We start from the raw sequence: 21,141 nt of genomic DNA, 5'->3' as shown, positions 1-21,141 counted from the left end.
AAGCCTATTGAAACTGGCTGAAGTCGGTCCATTATTTCACCTAGCCCCCATACAAATGTCCTCCCGAAATTGGACTTTATCGGTCATAACTGTTTAATTTATATATGTATCTCCACAAATTCCGCTCCAAATAAGTTTTATATACACAAAATTCATGTCACCAAATTTTGTTACGATCGGTCCATAATTAGTCATAGCTCCCATATATGCCCGCTTCCGAATATCACTTTAACGTGCATAATTCGCTCAATCACTCAAAAATATAAATTATTTAAATTTTAAAAGAAAAATGTTTTTACTCTTTTACTTAGTGTAGGGTATTATATAATCGAGCTTGAACGATCATACTTTCTTACTTATTTTATCTAATTTTTTGGCTACCTTAGTTTCAATGTGTTTACTATTGAATGGCATTAAAATTTTTGAAATCGGAGTTAACAAAAAATTGGACTTTTGACCGATGAAATTGAGATATGAGCCACCGTGCGTCGCGCAAATTTGCACAATTGCACAAATGGGAAACTTAAACGTTTACTATTTAGCAAAGATATTTTCTACTATAAACAATTTTGAATATTCTGGCAACACTGAATGTGTATTTGAATTTTCCTCTAGCTTTTGTTGAGACTGGTTGACATCGGAGCATGATTCTACCCAATTCACACACAAATGTCTACCCAGAATGGGTAAATGTAAATCACTTACGGTATACAAATTCTACACATCACTAAACAGTGGAAAAACCAGTAAAGAAATTTATTAAAAAATATATACATACATATGTACATATGTATGTGTGTATGTGTGTATGTATATAGATTTATAATTAGTTTCTCGGTTTAACCTTCGCTTTACCAATACCCACCCGGGTGACCTCTCGGTTTTTATTAGTTTAATAATTTGTTTAATTTTGTTTCGATTTAAATAAGTACCCACCACCCGGGTGGGTATTGGTAAACCATGTACATAAAAAACCTTTGCTAAAGCGAAGGTTAAAAGACCCACCCTTGGAAATAAATTATGCATTTTAGCTTGTGTATAGTGATTATTTAAATTATTTACTTGAATACCGACATTTTAGCGTAAATATTTATTAACTCGGTTTAAAAATGTATGTTTGTATTTAAATTGCATGTATCTTTAAGTTTTTATCGACAATTATTTCTTTTAATTATATCTTTATATTGATTGATTATTTACGTTACAGACTAAGTGTCGCATGGAGTTTGGCATGAACTAATAAAGAGCCACACAGACAAAACTTTTGTATTTGTTTACTTATTCGATGAACATTAAATCTGAACTATTTTTCTATTCTTTAGTTAATTGCTCTATATTTGGTCGTAAAAAGAAGCAATGCCGCGACAAGTATTTGGCCAAACATAGTGGCATATTTGATAACTTGGAGTTGGTTACCTATGAGGAGGTCGTAAAAGTACCAAGTAAGTGAAATGTTTTTCAAAAATATCGTCAATAAACTAAATTCAAATTTTTAGTAGGTGATCCGAATTTTCAACGTAAAACTTTGGTTTTATTAGGTGCCCATGGTGTGGGCCGGCGTCATATCAAAAATACTTTAATTTCCAAATATCCAGATAAATATGCCTATCCAATACCCCGTAAGTAAAAATATACATAAATATAATGTAATTGGTCAATTCATAAAGTGTATTAATTACATATTGTGTTACGTATACATTAGACCGTCTCAGTTTTTAAATTTTTTTCGAAATTCCTTCAGGCACATCGATTTTCTGAATCTACTCTAAAAACCAAGAATTTTGGTGTATAACACTTAAATATGGATGAACGGGAAGTGGTCTCTCAAATCGCTTTTTCGTTTTTTTAGGCAAAATGCATTTTTTCCAAAAAATTAAAATATCATTCTTAAGTAATTTGCTTCTAACTCAAGCACTTCTTAACGGATTTGAACCTAATTACATGCATTAGAAAGCTAATTAAATTTCCTAAATGTTTCTTCAAGCAACATTGCCATTTTGTTCGATGGTTTTTTATTCATAGCATTACAAATTCAGATTTTCAAATACGAACTTATAATTTTTTTTGTTAATTTTTGCTTACCTTTTCTTATATAAAAATTTAACGAGGTAAATTTTTTCTATTCTGTAAATGCAGTATGGTAGGAAATTTTAAAATGAAGATTTTGATGTAAATAACAGTAGCATTCTGTTAAGAAAATCTGCAGTTTTAGTTGAAATGATGAAATGACTAAAATTGTTTATTTGTAAATTTTCATCAATTTCATAAATACATTAATATAAAGTAAGTTGATGTTGGTTTTTTTATTTTTTCAAATTTGTTCAAATTGTGCTTTTGTTGCAGTTTTGGCGCATTTTGGGAAAATGCTAAAAAGACTTGAATCAAATCATTTTGCTCACTGTTTTTCATCACTTCACAATGGGGCAGAATCAATATTTTTTGGAGATAAATCTGGCATTTCTAAACGGCTGGTCCGATCGGGATAAAATTTGACATGAGGGTAGCCAAGGAGTATTCAAGTTTAATGTTTTAAAATGCGCACTACAAATGCTCCAGGGACGGCGCTATGGGGTCTCAAAGTAGGGCACCATCGACATGTAAAATTTTTAAACACGTTCCATTTCTTGTTTCCCATCTGATTTTTGGAAAGCGCTTGGCTAGGTCTTGAAAAACGTGCTTACGTGTTCTATTTGTCGCTTATAATTTTCGAGTTATAGGCATTTCAAAATGTAAATTTTTAAATTTTGCCATACCTTGGTCCGCTTTTTTAAATATATAGGTCGTACTTTTGGAGCGAATGGACTCGAATTTTTTTGCGTTACTTAGACAACTAAATCGCCAATAACATACAAAAGATGTTAGAGCAATATCAATCATGGATTGAAAAATAAACGATTTTCAATTTAAAAATTTGAAAAATAGTAGATTTTTGCTGTTTTTTGGGCGAAAAGGTGATTTTACTCTTTCTTTGTTAAAAAAACTTTCTTTAAGAACATATAACAATTTTATGACTTTCTCTAAAGTATCTTTACGGAGAACATTTTGGTATAAAAAACATGTCATATTTTTCAAATATGCCGCCACTACGACCTTCGGAATTTGACAAATTTTTTATCAAAATTTCAACTTTGGGCTCAGATCATAAAACGGAAAGCATCTTTGGAAACTTCGATGTGTACCTTATTTAACCATAAAGCATTTTCTCAGCCCCGATGGGAAAATTTTAAAAAATACTATTTTTGGGATTTTCGCTCCAATTTTTAGGAATTGCGGGATTTCCTTTGACCGTCCTTTAAAAATTTGCACTTTTAAAGCGGATGCCATTTCGTCCAACAAAAGTACACTTTTAGAAAATTTTAAAAAATAAAAAATCTCTTTTTACTTTATATTAATGTATTTATGAAATTGAAGCAAATTTACAAATAAAAACTTAAGTCATTTCACCATTTCAACTAAAACTGCAGTTTTTCTTAACAGAATGCTACTGTTATTTACACCACAATCTTTACTTTCGTACCAAACTGCATTTACAGAATATAAACATTTTGCCTCGTTTTTATATAAGAAAAGGTAAGCAAAAATTAACAAAAAAAAATTATAAGTTCGTATTTGAAAATCTGAATTTGTAATGCTATGAATAAAAAACCATCCAATAAAATGGCAATGTTGCTTTAAGAAACATTTAGGAAATTTAATTAGCTTCCTAATGTAAGTAATTAGGTTTAAATCCGTTAAGAACCGTTTGAGTTAGAGGCAAATTACTAAAGAAAGTTTTTTTAATTTTTTGGGAAAAATGCATTTTGCCTAAAAAAACAAAAAAACGATTTGAGAGACCACTTCCCGTTCACCAATATTTAAGTGTTATACACCAAAATTCTTGGTTTTTAGAGTAGATTAAGAAAGTCGAATGAAAAGTGAGATGGTCTAGTATACATACTACATAAGGGCAAATAAAAACCCGAGCTTATTCCAATTTTTTAAGAACAAAAAAAACAAAACAAAAACAGTTTAAACTTAACTAGTAAGAAATGAATTTGTCTCGTATTGTTTTATTTTTCTGTTATCACCACTGAAACTGAAAATATGTATATTTTTAATGTTTTGTATTTTGTATGTAATTGAAAATTTAAATATCGACTCAGAAAGTGATTCTAAGTCGATCGGTATACTTTAAGGTGGGTGTTAGACTAATATTTTTGGGCGTTACAAACATCTGCACAAACGCATTATACCCTAGGGTATAAAAACACTCTCATACAAAAATAATTGACTTTTTTGAAAACAGATAAAACTATATGAAAGACTAAAGAACGGTGCATATTTTGTATTACTCAGTTCAAAACACCCGGATTTTGAGTTATGACCAGGGAAACCAAAATATGCACATGCATGTTTTTTCTGGTGAGTCTAATGGGCACATGGATAAGATATTTACACGCTTCAGAACTATTTAAGAATTTTGGCATCGATTTGTTAGTGCATATTTTTGCATATTTCACCCTTAAATGCATATTTTTGCATATATTTGATTTAAGAGCAATTTATGTCATATTTTTGCGTTTTTAGAGACTTTATCAAAAACAAATTTTGTCTTACTTATTTTTCGCTGTTGTGTTACAGGTTTTAACTTTCTTTGTTTAAAATTCAGAATTGAATAATAGCGCCATCTAAATATCAAATTTTAGTTCTAATTCAAACTTAACCGTTCTTTAATATTAACAGAATATACAATAGCACAATATATAAAATATAAAGAGGGGGACATTTTGTTTTGTAAGGTGATATGCGCTGAAAAAATATTTTTAGTAAAACAGCATTTGGACAGTGCCAAACATAATAAATTAAAAGAAAGCCAAAATCAAAAAACTACACAATTGTTTATACCACAATGTTCCCAATTAGCTAAACAAACACAATTTGAAGAAAAATTGTGCAAAGCATTTATAGAAGCTGACATTCCCCTTTTTAAATTAAGGAACGAGCAGATCAGACATTTTTTTATAAATGTAGACCTTATAAAGTACCATCTGAGACGTGTCTACGTACGAAATGCGTTAAAAATCTGTATCAAAATTGTTTAGATAATATACGCAACTGGATAAAAAATCAGTACATTTGGATATCAATTGATGATACTACTGACATCAGCGGCCAAAATGTGGCAAATGTAATCCTAGGAATTTTGCATACGGACAGCGAAATATCAAAACAAAAGTTTTTAATACAGACTGCCGTTTTGAGCAAATCGAATCATTCTACGATTACTCTGCTATTCGATGATTCTATAAACACTTTGGATCCTAATTTAAAATAAAAAAATGGTTTTGCTCTTCGTTACCGACGCAGCAACATATATGGTTAAGGCAGGTAAAGCTATTATGGTTTTTTATCCCAAGGTTATACATGTCACATGCATTGCGCATAGTATAGTTGCTGGGTTGACAGCCGTTGGCCGAAGATCTTCGGGTCATTCCGGCACTTAGAACCGGCTGTCGTGGGAATGGTTGCTCATGGTTTTCATCGTTTGTGTGAACGTATAAGGGACTCCTACAAAGACGTAAACAAGGTTATTGCAAATGTGAAAAAGGTATTTTTAAAAGCCCCAAATAGGATTGATACATTAAAAGAAATGTATAAAGCTCTAGAATTACCTCCAGAGCCTGTTGAAACTCGGGAACATGGCTTTCAGCTGTTAATTATTACGCCAACATTTTTGAAAAAAAATTGTGAAGTTATCAATGCTTTAAATGCTGAGGAGTCTCAGTTTATTAACATTGCTAAAAACACCTACAATAAAAAATGACTTAATTTTTATAACGTCAAATTTTGGATGTATTGAAACATTTATTAAAAAACTTCAAACAGCTGGGCTTACAATGACCGAACTGTATAATTTAGTGGAACAAACATTTAAAAATATTGATAAAATACCAAATTGTAGTGTTAAAACTAATATTAAATTAAAATTTGAACAAATAATAGGAAAATAAGATTAAAAATTATAGAAATCATTTGTAAACAGTTTAAAGGACTTTCCTCAAAACAGATTTCAAAATTAAGTGTTAAAGAAATATTATCTTTTAAATTTGCTCCTATAACATCAGTTGATGTCGAAAGAACATTTTCTATGTATAAAAATGTTTTCAGATCCAATAGACAATGATTTTTATTTGAAAATTTTAATCAACATTTTGTAATTTATTGCAATAATAACCTTAATTGAAGAAGTGACTTTATATTTATATAAAATATCATTAAAAAAAATACCTCTCGAGGCCTTTTCATAACTTAAGTTCCTATTGTTTTTGTGTTGTATTTATTTTTTGTTATACTTGTTTCAGTTCTTGTTATTTTTGTTTATTTTATTTTATGTTACTTTACCTTTTTAGAAATGCATTGTATTGATTTTTTTTAAATAAAAGTATATTAATTATGGTTAAAAATTATGTAAAAGTTTGTTTTTTAAGAGCGCTTAAAATGCTTTTTTTAGAGCATATTTCCGGTTTCCCTGGTTATGACGTTGTTGCAGCAAATGAGCGATATAATAAATTTATTATTTGAAATTTTTAATAGCACATGAAGTATGCTTTAATTTCCAATTTTATTAATTAATTTATCGCTTTCCATTCCAAAGTTATAGCATAAATTGTGAGCTATGGTCTTTTTTTCCAAAAAACAATAACTTAACGGGTTAAAAAAAATTTTTTTCAAAAATTTTTTTTCTAAAGTGCTGTGTTTTTTAATGGATTTATGATTATTCATTACTAAAAATTAATAATATTCTCTTTTGTGACTTTTTTGAAAAAAATTGTATTTTTATAAAATTTTGTGTAAAAAAAAATTGGATTTTAAATTAAATTTATACTAATATATGTATATTAATTTTTTAAAATTTATTATTTGATTTTTTTAATAGCACTTTATGTATGCTTTAATTTCCAATTTTATTCATTAATTTATCGCTTTCGATTCCAAAGCTACAGCATATATTGTGAACTAAGGTCTTTTTTTTAAAAAAAAAACAACGGGTTAAAATTTTTTTTTTTAACCTTTTTTTTCTAAAATGTTGTGTTTTTATGTGCTTATAATAACTCATCAATAAAAAAAATATTACATTTTAAAACTACGGCTTCTATGAATTAATCGCCAATTTGGGTACCATCGAAACCACTGCGTCGCGACGCGTCGTCCAGAATGCACCGTCTGCAAAAACTTTGAAATGAGCCTGACTCAATTCATGTCGTGATAAGCCCGTCTTCCAGTCTTCAATAACTTTAATTTTAAATTCACTGGAATAATTTTTCCATGTCATTGTTTTTTTTTCACAATAAACTGTATAAAACTTAAATTATGCACAATACGCCTTCCTTTATTTTTATCTTCTGGAATTTTTAAATCCATTTGTTGTCAGTCCCGTTAACTCACAATGCAAATATACAGTAGCGTAGTAAAATGTTTAAACATCTTTTAAGAGGGTGCTTTTGTTTTGTCCGTTGCGTTTTATGTTTTTATATGATTTATCATTTTAAATGAATTTTTCATAAAATTATCTTTTACTAAATGAATGTTATATGAACATTAACAATATAACCCAGCAAAAACTTTACTTAGTAAGCCAGCAAGTAACATTGGAGCCAAGGCATAACTACTTATTATTTGACTGAAACACTACTTATCTTTGTTCGAGATTTTTAAAAAATGCATGGGTCAAGCTTACAAATGTACTTACAATCTATTAAGAAATAAGTAGTAAACTCACAACAAGAATATGTAGCTAAAAAAAAATATTTACACAAAAAATATTGCCTTGTGTGGGAATCGAACAGTCACATTATTTGCTTGTGTTTGATAGTCAAGCTGCTAACTCACTGCTCCATGTACGAGTTATTTTATTGTAAGTTAACAATAGTTTTAACATCAACATATAAATGAATATGATATGAACAAAAAAATTAATGGCTTTGACAGGTGGCGAACCACTAACCTCCCGTTTTCCAGTCAAACACACTAGATAGCTGTGCTAAATGCAAAAGTTCATTACCAGCTTGTATAAAAATAAGTACTTATTCTAGTAAATAAAATAATGTGCTGGGTAACCACCACTCCTTACAAAATAATGCATGAAATAACTAGTTGTCATTACAAAAATTCACAAAATTTTTGCTGGGAAGTTAATAAAATATATACAAATCACAATTCATAACAGCATTTTTTATCAAAAAAATTATGTTTTGAAAAAATCTAATACTGTATGTAAAATATTTTAATTTTTTGGACATAAAATACATTTAATGTATTGGTCTGAATTGTTACGTTTTGTTTTTTTGTTTTTATCAAATAAAATTGAATTAAAAAAAATTTAAAAGTGTTTTATTTTGGTTTTTGGAAGAAATCCATAAATTAGAATAATTCAGAAATTAAAATTAAAATAGCGAGCGTCTACTGTATTTAAGAAATTAATTATAAATGTTATAAATGAAATCAAATCATAATGTTGAAATGTTTTTCTGTGTACATAAGTATATTTACAGAATTTGAAAGTAAATTTTTAATTTGGCTTAAGTTCATTTATTATAGTTATTAGTCTGTAATAATTGGCAAATTGAAATACAGAATATACATATATTTTATTACTATAAGAGTAAAATCTGTCATGAAGGATATTAAAGTTTATTTATTATAAAATCATATAAAATCAAAATTTTAAGTGCATAAAAAAGAGTGTTTGTGAAGTAAAGTGAGTTATCCAAAATATAAATAAATCAAAAAGCCGACGGCAATTGAATTTCATCCACAAGGAATAAAATTTACATGTAAACATCGACATTGGTTTACACTACATGAATACGCTGTAGGAGTTTAACGAGAGTTTTTCCTTAATTTGTAGTACGGACAAAATATACCGACAATTGTTCTATTTCTATTGACCCTTCGTAGGGTATTTCATTCGTTTTGTTGTGTATATTTGCTCCATTTCTTTTCAACTCCACGCATTCTCTTACAGCTCAATTCTCCTCTTATTGTTTTCCTGGTTCAATTGCATTTCCATTCCTTTTATGATTTATGACTATTTATGACTATTGACGTTTAATTTAGAACTTATGACAATTGGAAGTATACTGCAACACATAGCATTCTGCATTTATATATATTAAGGAAAAATAGGAATTGCAGGGAACTGAGGAAAATCGTTGTTTTTGGAGTAAACAGATTGTTTTTATTTAAATTTGATGGATTGTCACGTACAACAATGATTTTTATATATAGAACATAATGACTATATTATTTTTTAGTTACTCTTATTTTACATAGAAATTTATATATAAAAATTAGAGTTCATCTCAAAAATCGATTTTAATAGAGTGAACATTTTAGAAAAGAGAAGAAGAATCGAGAGCTTTTAATTACAAAATTCATAAAATTCCTGGTATTCCCATACGAAAACTGTGCGGCTCGAAATGTTAGGATCTTCTAAGAAAGAATTTAATACTGATAGAGTTGCTTTTGACAATGTATAATTTAGCTTATTTGTAACTTGTCTTGAACAACGTAGTTTTACATTTTAAACGATAACGATATCAACAATAACTATAGTATATCTGTTTTGTGAATTGGCCAAATCGAATAACTGATAGAAATCAAAATATGTGCTTTCCCTTTAAACAGACACTACTAGACCTCCGAAACCTGACGAGGAAAATGGTCGTAGTTATTACTTTGTATCACATGATGAAATGATGGCCGATATTGCAGCAAATGAATATCTAGAGTATGGTAATGTATTTCATTATTCTATTGTTATAATTACATATACATATATATACAGACAGTTACTGGGCTTTTTGTTTAAAAAAATCTATATATTTAAAAATACAAGGCCTGGCTCATTCACTCACTCTTGACTGATGAGTCAGTGAATGAGTGAGTGAATGAATGAGTCAGGCCTTGTATTTTTAAATATACAGATTGTTTAAAAAAAGCCCAGTTACTTTAGTAACTGAGTGTATGTATAATTGCTTTAATTCATAATTGTTCAATTCACAACCTATCGGACAAGTTGTGTGAACTACACTTGAATATGTATTTTAAAAAAAAGTACCTCGGTACAAAATTCTCCATTCCTGATGCATACCATACATACCACATGCGTATGTGGTATGTATGGTATATTTTAAAATCTGAAGACAAACAACTCATAGAGTAGGTTGTGAATTGAAGAAATAATTTTTATTTTTCGATTTTTTTTTTAATAATTTATTATTTTTCTTTAAAGGTACACACGAGGATGCTATGTATGGCACAAAACTAGATACTATTAGACGTATTCATACTGAAGGTAAAATGGCAATTCTTGATGTAGAGCCACAAGCGTTGAAAATATTACGAACATCGGAATTTACACCATATGTTGTGTTTATAGCAGCGCCTTCCTTGCAAAATATTGCTGATGTAAGTACATGAGTCAATTGAATTTAGGGATTCATAGCGAAATTTCGAGATTCAGGATTCTGTAAATGTAAATTTACATTATAAATTTAACACACGAGTACCGCGTCAGGAGAGGGCGAAGGTGCTTATAGGTGACAGTAGGGTTTTAATGTGGGTTGTGTTCCACCATTCTACCGATACTATTTTATTTCTGAAATCGCATGATCTGTTGAAAATTTATTTAAGAAATAGTAAAATCCATAAAACCTTCAAAGCCGTTTTTCTCGAATGATTTTTTTTTTGAATTATGACGTTGTTGCAGCAAATTAGCGATATGCTCTTTATAACAAAAATAATAAAATATTATTTGTAGCAATATACCAATAAAAAAAAAGTTTTTTCCAACTTAAAGATATTTATACCAAGTTACTTCTATTCATTGGGGGATACATCCGGCTACCTCAAACGGACGTTAGGGCCGCTCTCATTTATCCGTTGTTTTTTAATAATATAAAAACAATTGTTTCGTTTAAGATAAAAACACGGACAAAAAAAAAGAATGTGAAAATGGAAAAATCACAACTTTATATTTCAAATGGCACTAAAATGACTAAAGTCTTTTATGCTAAAATTACTCGTTATAGTTTTTAGTTTCAATATCTAAAATTCCTCCGTACCGCTTGACGATAGAATGTTTTGTTCTGACATAAATTGGAACAATCCAAAAAAAAAACTGAAAAAATTCAAAATTCTAGTGTTTTTGACATTTCGCTATAAATATCCCAGAAAGTAAGCATTGCATTGTTAAGCGGAATGGAGAAATTTTGGATAATAACATTTCGAACCAAATTCTTCAGCCGAACCTATTTGTGGTATTTTTCACTTTTTCACATGGTGAACCGAGCTTGTTGTATGATAGCAATGTGTATAGATCGTATCAATTGAAAAATCTTTAAAAGGCTCTAAGGGTCATTGACCTTAAGTATCCCTTCTAGTATTTATCCACTAGATCTCTGTTCCTGCCAAACTAATGTATCACCGTAATGTCAGAAAATTAAAGCTCGCTAGAAATCACTAAAAATCTACTTACTAAACTTTTTCTAACCTTAGAGAAAAAAAATTGGTCGAGACAATACAATTGATATATCATATATTAAGATCCGACTGAAAATGACAAAGATATAACGAAAAATTTATAAAGACGTTCGGCAAAAAAAAAATATACTTTTTTTTCCTAACTGCCTTGCAGAAATACTTTATATTAGGAGGTGTACGGGGATTATTTTTTGTGAGGTACGGCCTACTGTACGTATATGGAGGATTTCATTTGAAGTGAACAAATTTTGAAAACCGATACCAATAGGATCGGTCAAGAAATCTTTGAGTTAGAGGGGGTCAAAATTACCTATTGATCTTAGCAAAATTTATTCCAAATAGTTTAGATTGATATTTCTTCAATCTTTTGAAAAAAAAATAAAATTAAAAATAAACAATTTGTGCCTTTTTTTGCAAATTGAAAAAATAGTCAAAAAGTTTTTGATTTTGCCAAAAAAAAAATTCAAATATTTTTTTATTTTTAATGTTTTATTGAAAGATTGAAGAAATAGCAATCTAAACTATTTTGCTATACATATATAAAATTGAAAAACGTTGAATAAACTCGTTTGATATTAATAAACTAAATTATAAAGAAAAACTGATTCGGTGTACTATTAATTACTTTTATGTCTAGATTCCTTATTCCTTGTCAGAATTTCATCACAGATACCGCTTTTGAGAGGTTCTGAAATTATATATTTTTCTATTTCAGCAATTGTTGCAAAAAATTTAAGGGTCAAAAAAGCGATTTTCGGCGATTTTCGTAGAACAAACTTTGTTTCTGATACCCCATAGATTAATTTTCTACAATAAAAAAGTTATTTTTTTTTCTCGCAAAAAGTCGATTTTGAGATATGTATACCTGGATGCATGGAACTGGATGCATGGAACTGACGAAAAACATATTTCAAAGTCAACGCGAAATTATTATTAAACCAGTGTATAAAACTGTCAATGACAAAGAGACCTGGTGCTACCTGATTGAAATTTAAAAATCTGTGATCTGTGAATTTAAAAAGCGCGATTATTATACATGGATGTATAAGAATGCCAAATTTTAGTTTTTAACGTATTTTGTGGTTTCGGAATTGGCATCCCTAATTATATGTATTATGGTTGACATCCATTATCCACTCATGTATGATATCCATATTTGATGTTTGTTAAGTATTTTGTAAGTCCTCAAATTCAAAAAACTAAAGAATTCAAAGACATTTTAAAGGAATTTTGGAGATTGTTGAAATTCCTATTCTGATTTATTATCAATCTGTAATATTAATTGTATACTAAATATACATATGTTGTATTTAATCGGTTGTTTTCTCTTTTAGTATGATGGCAGTTTGGAACGTTTGGCCAAAGAATCAGACATGCTGCGGCAAATGTATGGTCATTTCTTTGATTTGACGATTGTTAACAATGATATCAGTGAAACTATAGCATGTTTAGAGACCGCTATCGAACGAGTACAAACCACATCACAATGGATACCAGTGTCATGGATGTACTGACAAGATAGTGAGCTGGAATGTCCCGATTGCTTAGAAGGTTGCGATTGCGAATGGGACGCGTATACAAATGGACAATGTTCGACTGAAAAGTGGCAACATTTCTAAAACTAGAAATCAACAAAAAGTGTTTCTGCTCACTTAGTAGTACTACATATAAAAAAGAAATGCAGCACATACTTTTAATTATGTTTAGTAAAATGTTAAAAAAATCGAAACAAGTGATTAAAAAAGGCAACCAAAAAAAAAGCACAATTACACAAAAGTAGAGTACATTCTCAATTGCCTTTTAAACAAAACCAATTTAAATGCAATGAACAATGAACACAAACCAAAAAGGAAACAAACACACACAACACACACTCAATCAATCTTAAGAACCGAATCATCGCTAATCATTTTTGACATGTATGTATGTCATATTTCCACGTGCATACATAGTTTGTCATTCGTTCAATAATTTGCTGGTCTTTTGTTTTATATTATAAATAGATATTTTTAGCTGAATAAACCAAAACAATCCAACAGAAACATTCCTCCATCTTCCTCCTTGTATTTTTATTTAGTTAAGATGAATAAATTGTAATGAATATTAAATGTATTATGATATTAGGAATTTTTTTACAATATCCGTTTAAATATAAAATATGTGTATGTAAGTGTATGCTTTTATTTATTATAGAATTATTTTATGTTATTATATTTTGTTTTTGTTACTAACTACACATGTATGTACTATTGTATAAATGTTTATCATTATTATTATTATTATTATTATAACTACACACTTCTGTATTTATTATGAACTACGCTTATTTAATTAACAAACCAATAATAATGTGAGTACAATAAAACTATGTAAATTTAAATATAGATGAGAAAGACATAACCACAAGAACGATGCTAAAACTATTGCATGTTTCTTCATTTCCTTAGTAATAACTAAGTTACAATATAATCCTGTTAAAATCATTTACATGTATGTCCACATGTCACACCGGCACAAGAAAACATGTCGTCGGTTCATAACATTTACAAAATAACTTTTCAAAAATGTTTGTTCTGGTTAGGACTTATAATTTTCAAAACTTGGAATTAAATTTATATGAAAATTTCAACAGTGAAACTTAAATTAAAATACAAAGGCACGTTTTTGTTCGGCTAACAGTTAGTATTTTTAAAATAAAAACTCAAAATTAGTCACGAACTGCTACTGCTATTCTGCTACATACATTTTTGATTTGGTTGATTTGTTTGTTAATAAGTAAAATGAAATTGTAGTTTTCTAGATTACGAAACTAGTAAGCCAGTATGAAGAACATGCTTAATGTTTCATTATTTTAGTAAATAATCTGGTTATTGAGTCATTTCAGTTGAAACCCGAAGAAAAGTTTTGCCATTTAAGAATTAAATATTTTGCAATAGAGCAAAAGTAGACGCATTAGTAGATATTTTTGTACTATAAAAAACGTTTTGAAATAAATAAAACGCTCAAACGGTATGATTTTTTTTTTTTTGTAAAAAAAATCTCATACATTAAAAATGTTTTTTATAATACAAAAATATGTATGAACCTCAAAAATAGCAAATTTTTGCATTTTAATATGCAAAAATCTACATTATTTATTCAAAATAATTTTGTTTTTCATCCTTAACTGCTAAAAATTCACACATCAATATGTCAGTAGTTTTTGTGATATTTCTTAATCAATTGTTTTTTTATATATGTACGTAGCTATGTAATTTAATTTTGTTAATCTATTATTTTATTGTATCTACATAATTTCATAATTAAATATTTTTTATTTTTGGAAAATGGATTCACATTATTTTCAAAACATGATTGATTGATCAATTAAAAATATTTAAATTTAAAAAGATAATAAAAAATTAATTTCAAACAAATCAATCAGTTGTTTGAATAAATCGGTAATTTTAATTAAAAAAAGTCTTTGAAATATTGATTTGTTTTCATATATGTACATACAAATATATATCTATATATATTTTACTATAATTCTCATTTAGTCAGGAATAGTTAGGCATACATTAGTTTGCTAACTTAACAATTATATTGTTTTTCAACACTGTTCAAAAGAAAAGTATAAGTAAAACAATAGTATCTAGATAACTTTTCAAGATCTCATTGCTTGGCATTTTTTGTGTGGTAAATGCTGTGAAGTTGGGTACGTTCGTAAATGCAGTAGTTGTGCATTACTGCAGTATAATTAACGTAAAATGTTCACTTGGCAGTACTGATTTACGTCAGAAGTTTTCTTTTGCAAACAATTTGCAGTGCTGCCGCAAATGTTTGCAAATACTGCAACAATTTAGTTTCTGATGCAATAGTGCGCGTTTTAGAATATTTTGTTGAAAAAAACTAAAATAAATTAAATTTTTACATTGTGGCAAAATTGAAAAGTATGTAGTGATATAAACAATAATTGTTAGTAAAAATTAAAATAAAAAATCATTTTAATAATAAGAACCAGGTTGGACATGGAATCACAGTTCCAGAAAAGTCAGTCTTGTGGGGAAAGGTTTTGTCAAAAATTAAGCCAGTCTTTGAAATAACAAAAGAATAAAAAAGCCGAAAATTTTGCAGAACGTTCGAAAAAGCAAACTCTGTGCAGTTGTTGCGCAGCAGCAAAGCATACGCATCAGCTGATAACGCATCAGCAACAAAACTTGGCATAACTGTGGCAGTGATGCACAAATTTACTGCATTTACGAACGTACCCGTTCTCATTATGTTTCATCACTGAAACATTCTTGTGGCAAATGGGCGTTATGTCCCAAACCCGGCATGTTCTAATTACATTTACATATATTTTATTTGCTGATTGTCCGATAAACGAATTCTTTTGCATTTTTGTATTTTTCAAAATTTATTTTATTTTTTAAATTTAATCCTATGTATCATAGATGGGGATAGTGCAATAATTTTGCAGTTTGCACTAATACTTAGTGATAGTGAGAGTATGTTTAATTCAGTTTTTGGTTGATTGCAAGTAAAAATTTAGCACTAAAAAGGTTTTTGCACTAAATCTGCGTTTGCAATAAATTACCACTATGTACCACTAATTGTTTTTAGAGCTAGTGAAGAAATAACCATTATCATTAAGCTGGTGAAAAATATGGCAATTTTAATGAGTGATATATAGAGCAATGTTTATTTCAATTTAGTGCACTAACCCCAACTATGCCCAATTTTTGGAATTTTGGAACGCATACCCTCTATTTTTATATGTATGTATGTATATTACAGTGCTAAAAAAATAAAATTGCGAATTTTGACCGTCCCCCCCTCTAGAATGGTTCTATGTATTGTAAAAACTCGTTGTGAAAAATATTAGGATGATATGATAACGTTAACTGGTGCCGCAACGACGCTGAAGTTTTGAGGTGCATTTACAAGGGGAAAATGCAATTTTTTCAGTTTTTGTAAAAATTTTGGCATTAAATAATTACTTTTGCAATTTAATTGAAAAGAATCGAAATGTACACGTAATTATCGTTCTAATAAGATATAAAAGACAAAAATTGGTTAAAAAATGTTAAAGTTATTAAAAAATCGACAGGCCATTAACGTGTTTCAGGCCACTTGAACAAGAAATGTAGAAACAAAATTAACATATTTTGATAAATATTATAATAAAAGTACATTTTTACTTAAAATATATCCATATTTACTTATATATGAGTTTTTGTCTTCGTAGGATACCTTTAACCTATTCGAAGGTATGACCAAACAAATTTAATTTTTTTAAAGGCAGTTTCAAAACTCCAATTTCAAATTTTTAAAAATTTTGATAAACAAATTTCAAAATTTTTTGATCATCACATTGGGATTTATTGAGAACATAATAGGTAATAAAAATATGAAAAAAGTATGAAAATACCTCCTATAGTTTTTCCGTACCTGCGATTTAAATTTTGAGATTTTCGAGAAAAACTATTTTTTTGGCCATATTTTGCCGAATGAGCCGAATTTCTTTATTGTTATGATGAGCCGAATTTCTTTATTGTTATGATTTTTAAGCAAAAGCTATTCAGAAAATTATATTCCAGGTAATTTTAAATATAGTCTGAAAGTTTTTCTAAAATCGGAAAACGTTAACCCTTAAATCGTGAAGGTCAAAGGTCAAATTTTTCAATATTTGGAATTTCTCATGGAAACATAGCGAAATGTTATTTATTTTTCGGCCGATTTTGATGAAACTTAAGAAAAATATAACACAAAGTCTAGTATTTACAAAAACAGCAGAAAAATTAATATTAACCCTTAATAGCACTTGGGGTTAAAATGACCCCAAATGACCTAAAACCATATAAAAAATTTTCAATTTCAATAGTGCTGATCAAAAATTGTTTTTTATAGGAAACAAACTTTAAAATATTGTATTGTGTATTAGAAAATAGTACTACTAAGCCACTTTGAAAAATGTTCACATTTTTGTTCAATTTTGACGACACATTTTTCAAAGGACAAAATATTTTATTTATACCTGATTTTTGCTTTAATAACGTATTTAATATTTTATTGAGGATTTTTGAATAATAAAATTGATTTTAACCCTTTAGTGCACTTTTGATTTACTAGATTTAAACAAGTAAGAGTGCTATATTCGGCTATGCCGAATCTTATATACCCTTCACCTTTGTTGTGGATGCATTATTATTTTTTATAATTAGTATACATGTATGTACATTGCCCACTTTCAGCGTACAGCATCCTAAATTTATCAAGAACACAAAAAACAACAACAACAACGCCAAACGAAACGAAACACCAAAAGAAAAAAATACGCGAGGCAATGAAACCAACACACATCCAAACATACGTTTAATTGTATAAAAAACACCAACAACGCCAAAAGAAACAAAACACAAAAGAAAAACAAAATACGCAAAGCATGCACATCCAAACATACGATTTGTTGCTTTTTTGTCAAAAAAACCAACACACAGCCAAACAAACGTTTAGTTGTATAAAAAACAACAACAACGCCAAAAGAAACAAAACACAAAAAGAAACAAAATACGCAAAGCTTGCACATCCAAACATACGTTTTGTTGCTTTTTTGTCAAAGCATGCAATACATTGTGTTTTTTGATGAAATTTTCAGAGGTTGTCTCGGATTTTTGCTCATATCTCCGTTATTTATGGACGGATTTTGCTGATTCTCGAAAGTATGTCTGACAGAATTGTTGAAGATTTGGATCCCGGAGATTTTTGGGGCCTTCAGAAAATTGATTTCAACAGACAGACGGACGGACAGACAGACAGACGGACATGGCTTAATCGACTCCGCTATCTATAAGGATCCAGAATATATATACTTTATAGATTCGGAAATGAAAAATGTATAAATTACAAACGGAATGACAAACTTATATATACCCTTCTCACGAAGCTGAAGGGTATAAAAATAACTCGAATGATTCAGTTTATTTAATTCTGAAAAACATTAAAGTTAGCACCATTCATATTGACTGTGTTTTTCGTGATTTTAAAAGTTGAGGTTAAATTTAACCCCAAGTGCTATTAAGGGTTAATTATAATTTGTATGCAGTTTTTGTAAATACTAGACTATGTGTTATATTTTTCTTAAGTTTCATCAAAATCGGCCCAAAAATATATAACATTGCTATCTTTCCATGAGAAATTCCAAATATTGAAAAATTTGACCTTTGACCTTCACGATTTAAGGGTTAACGTTTTCCGATTTTAGTAAAACTTTCAGACTATATTTAAAATTACCTGGAATATAATATTCTGAATAGCTTTTGCTTAAAAATCATAACAGTAAAGAAATTCGGCTCATTCGCCAAAATATGGCCAAAAAATAGTTTTTCTTGCAAATCTCAAAATTTAAATCGCAGGTACGGAAAAACTATTGGAGGTATTTTCATACTTTTTTCATATTTTTATTCCCTATTATGTCTCAATAAATCAAAATTAGTAATATTTAATAAAATTTTTAAAAATTTGAAATTGGAGTTTTGAAACTGCCTTTAAAAAAATTAAATTTGTTTGTTAGGTTAACGGTATCCAAAGAAGACAAAAACTCATATACAAGTAAATATGGATATATTTTAAGTAAAAATGTACTTTTATTATAATATTTATCAAAATATGTTAATTTTGTTTCTACATTTCTTGTTCTAGTGGCCTGAAACACGTTAACCAATTTTTGTCTTTATATCATATTAGAACGACAATTGCGTGTACATTTCGATTCTTTTAAATTAAATTGCAAAAGTAATTATTTAATGCCAACATTTTTACAAAATCTGAAAAAATTGAATTTTTTCCCCTTGTAAATGGACCTCAAAACTTCAGCGTCGTTGCGGCACCAGTTATCGTTATCCTATCATCCTAATATTTTACACAACGAGTTTTTACAATACATAGAACCATTCTAGAGGGGGGGGGACGGCCTGTACCTAGAAAATTTTGTTCGTCCATACAATCTTGGAGCACTCTAATGTATATATAATACTATAGTTAAATATGAAATTTTGTCTTTCTATCATGATTGCGACTCATGCCGACTTGCGATTTAGTTTTGAGATGCATTTACAAGGGGAAAAAATGAATTTTTTTCAGTTTTTGTAAAAATGTTGTCATTAAAAAATTACTTAAGCAATTTAATTTAAAAGAATCGAAATGTGTACCTACGTAATTGTCGTTCTAAGAAGATATAAAATACAAAAATTAGTTAAAAAATGTTAAAGTTATTATAAAATCGCCAGGCCACTAGAACAAAAAATGCAGGAACAAGGAAATTCGGCTCATTCGCCAAAATATGGCCAAAAAAATAGTTTTTCTTGAAAATTGCTAAATTTAAATCGCAGGTACAGAAAAACTATAAGAGGTGTTCAGGACTGTTCTGCAATCCACGTGATTTCAAATCACATGCCGTTTTAAAATCACACGTGTGATTTGTGCCTGTTCTGTAAATCACACCGTTATTTGGGACATTCTAATGCATACATACTAGTTCGTGTAACAAGAATCCGTTTTAAAATTCTGTCTTCTTAATTGATTTTTATTGGGAAAATAGCTCAACTATACATATAATGTATTTAAACAAATGAATAATAAAAAAATAAATCAGACTTGTACATAGTAAATCTTATACATACGTTTTCATTTTGTTTATTTACATAAATATACATACATACATAATATGTACTTTTTTATTAAGCCAACAGACATTCGTACATATACATACATTCATATGATATATTTTATAAAAAAATTTATTTCAGTATAAAAGTCAATAAAAGAAACTAATAATACATACTTAAACACTTTTCAAAATAATTATTGTAAGGAAAACCCAAGCCCTACACAGAACCCACAAAATCAATTCTTAATATTTTCTGAGCTTATCTAAAAATAAATTAAAATTTCAAATAAAACAAAGAATAAACTAAAAGAAATCAATATATAAGAAACACACACTCACAGAGTAAATTAAAACTATTAAAAATTGTATTTTTAAAAGAAACCATGGTTTCACAATATGGGTTGAGTGAAAACTGTATGAAATCTAACAAAGATCAACATTAATTTCCACTTATTACTATTATTATTATTGTTAATGTCATTCCCATCGCACAAACACAATATCATTGCCATCTCCATCTCCGTCAACGTCCCTAAATATAATCCTCATTTGATAATGTTAGTAGTGTTATTTAAGCAGTCTCTACTATTTTCTATTTAAGATTAATTAACAAATAAAACAAACCACAAAAAACTACAACAAAAAAAAAAACAAAACAAAAACATAATGTATCGAATACTTTACTATTAACGACTATTTATAATTTCATGAAAACGGAACAACAAGATTAAGATGCCAAATTTTATACCTTAAGCCTTAAAAGGTCTCGAAAACTAGATAAAATACTGCATACAGTACCGATCATAAAAAATGCAACGTTATGCTATGCGATTTTCAAAAGCACTGATTTTGCTGAAAAAGGTCCACATCTTTATTATTATATGACATTTTTTCCAATATTTTTGTACGTAAGGATAATTATAAAATTTTTAGTAAAAACAGTAAAATAGTGCGATCAAAAAAAAAAT

At 28.6% G+C, this 21,141-nt stretch overlaps 1 protein-coding gene across 7 annotated transcripts in view; it reads left to right on the top strand.

The window, feature by feature from the left end:
• Positions 1 to 13,283, top strand: part of CASK (peripheral plasma membrane protein CASK) — a 169,118-nt gene extending 155,835 nt beyond the window's left edge. For 5 of the 7 annotated variants that reach the window (XM_065498241.1, XM_065498242.1, XM_065498239.1 and 2 more), the window contains 5 exons: positions 1,323 to 1,442; positions 1,497 to 1,619; positions 9,667 to 9,774; positions 10,274 to 10,449; positions 12,858 to 13,283. In XM_065498241.1, the coding sequence (XP_065354313.1) occupies positions 1,323 to 1,442; positions 1,497 to 1,619; positions 9,667 to 9,774; positions 10,274 to 10,449; positions 12,858 to 13,037 (707 nt within the window). In that variant the 3' untranslated portion in view covers positions 13,038 to 13,283. The remainder of the gene's footprint in view (positions 1 to 1,322; positions 1,443 to 1,496; positions 1,620 to 9,666; positions 9,775 to 10,273; positions 10,450 to 12,857) is intronic. The other 2 variants (XM_065498240.1, XM_065498244.1) reach the window with 2 other exon arrangements.
• The last annotated feature ends 7,858 nt before the right edge of the window (positions 13,284 to 21,141 follow it).

The sequence above is a fragment of the Calliphora vicina genome, chromosome 1 (assembly GCF_958450345.1).
Source record: "Calliphora vicina chromosome 1, idCalVici1.1, whole genome shotgun sequence".
NCBI lineage: Eukaryota > Metazoa > Arthropoda > Insecta > Diptera > Calliphoridae > Calliphora > Calliphora vicina.
The sequence above is the reverse complement of the archived record's forward strand: the minus strand, read 5'-3'. Positions and strand labels throughout refer to the sequence as shown.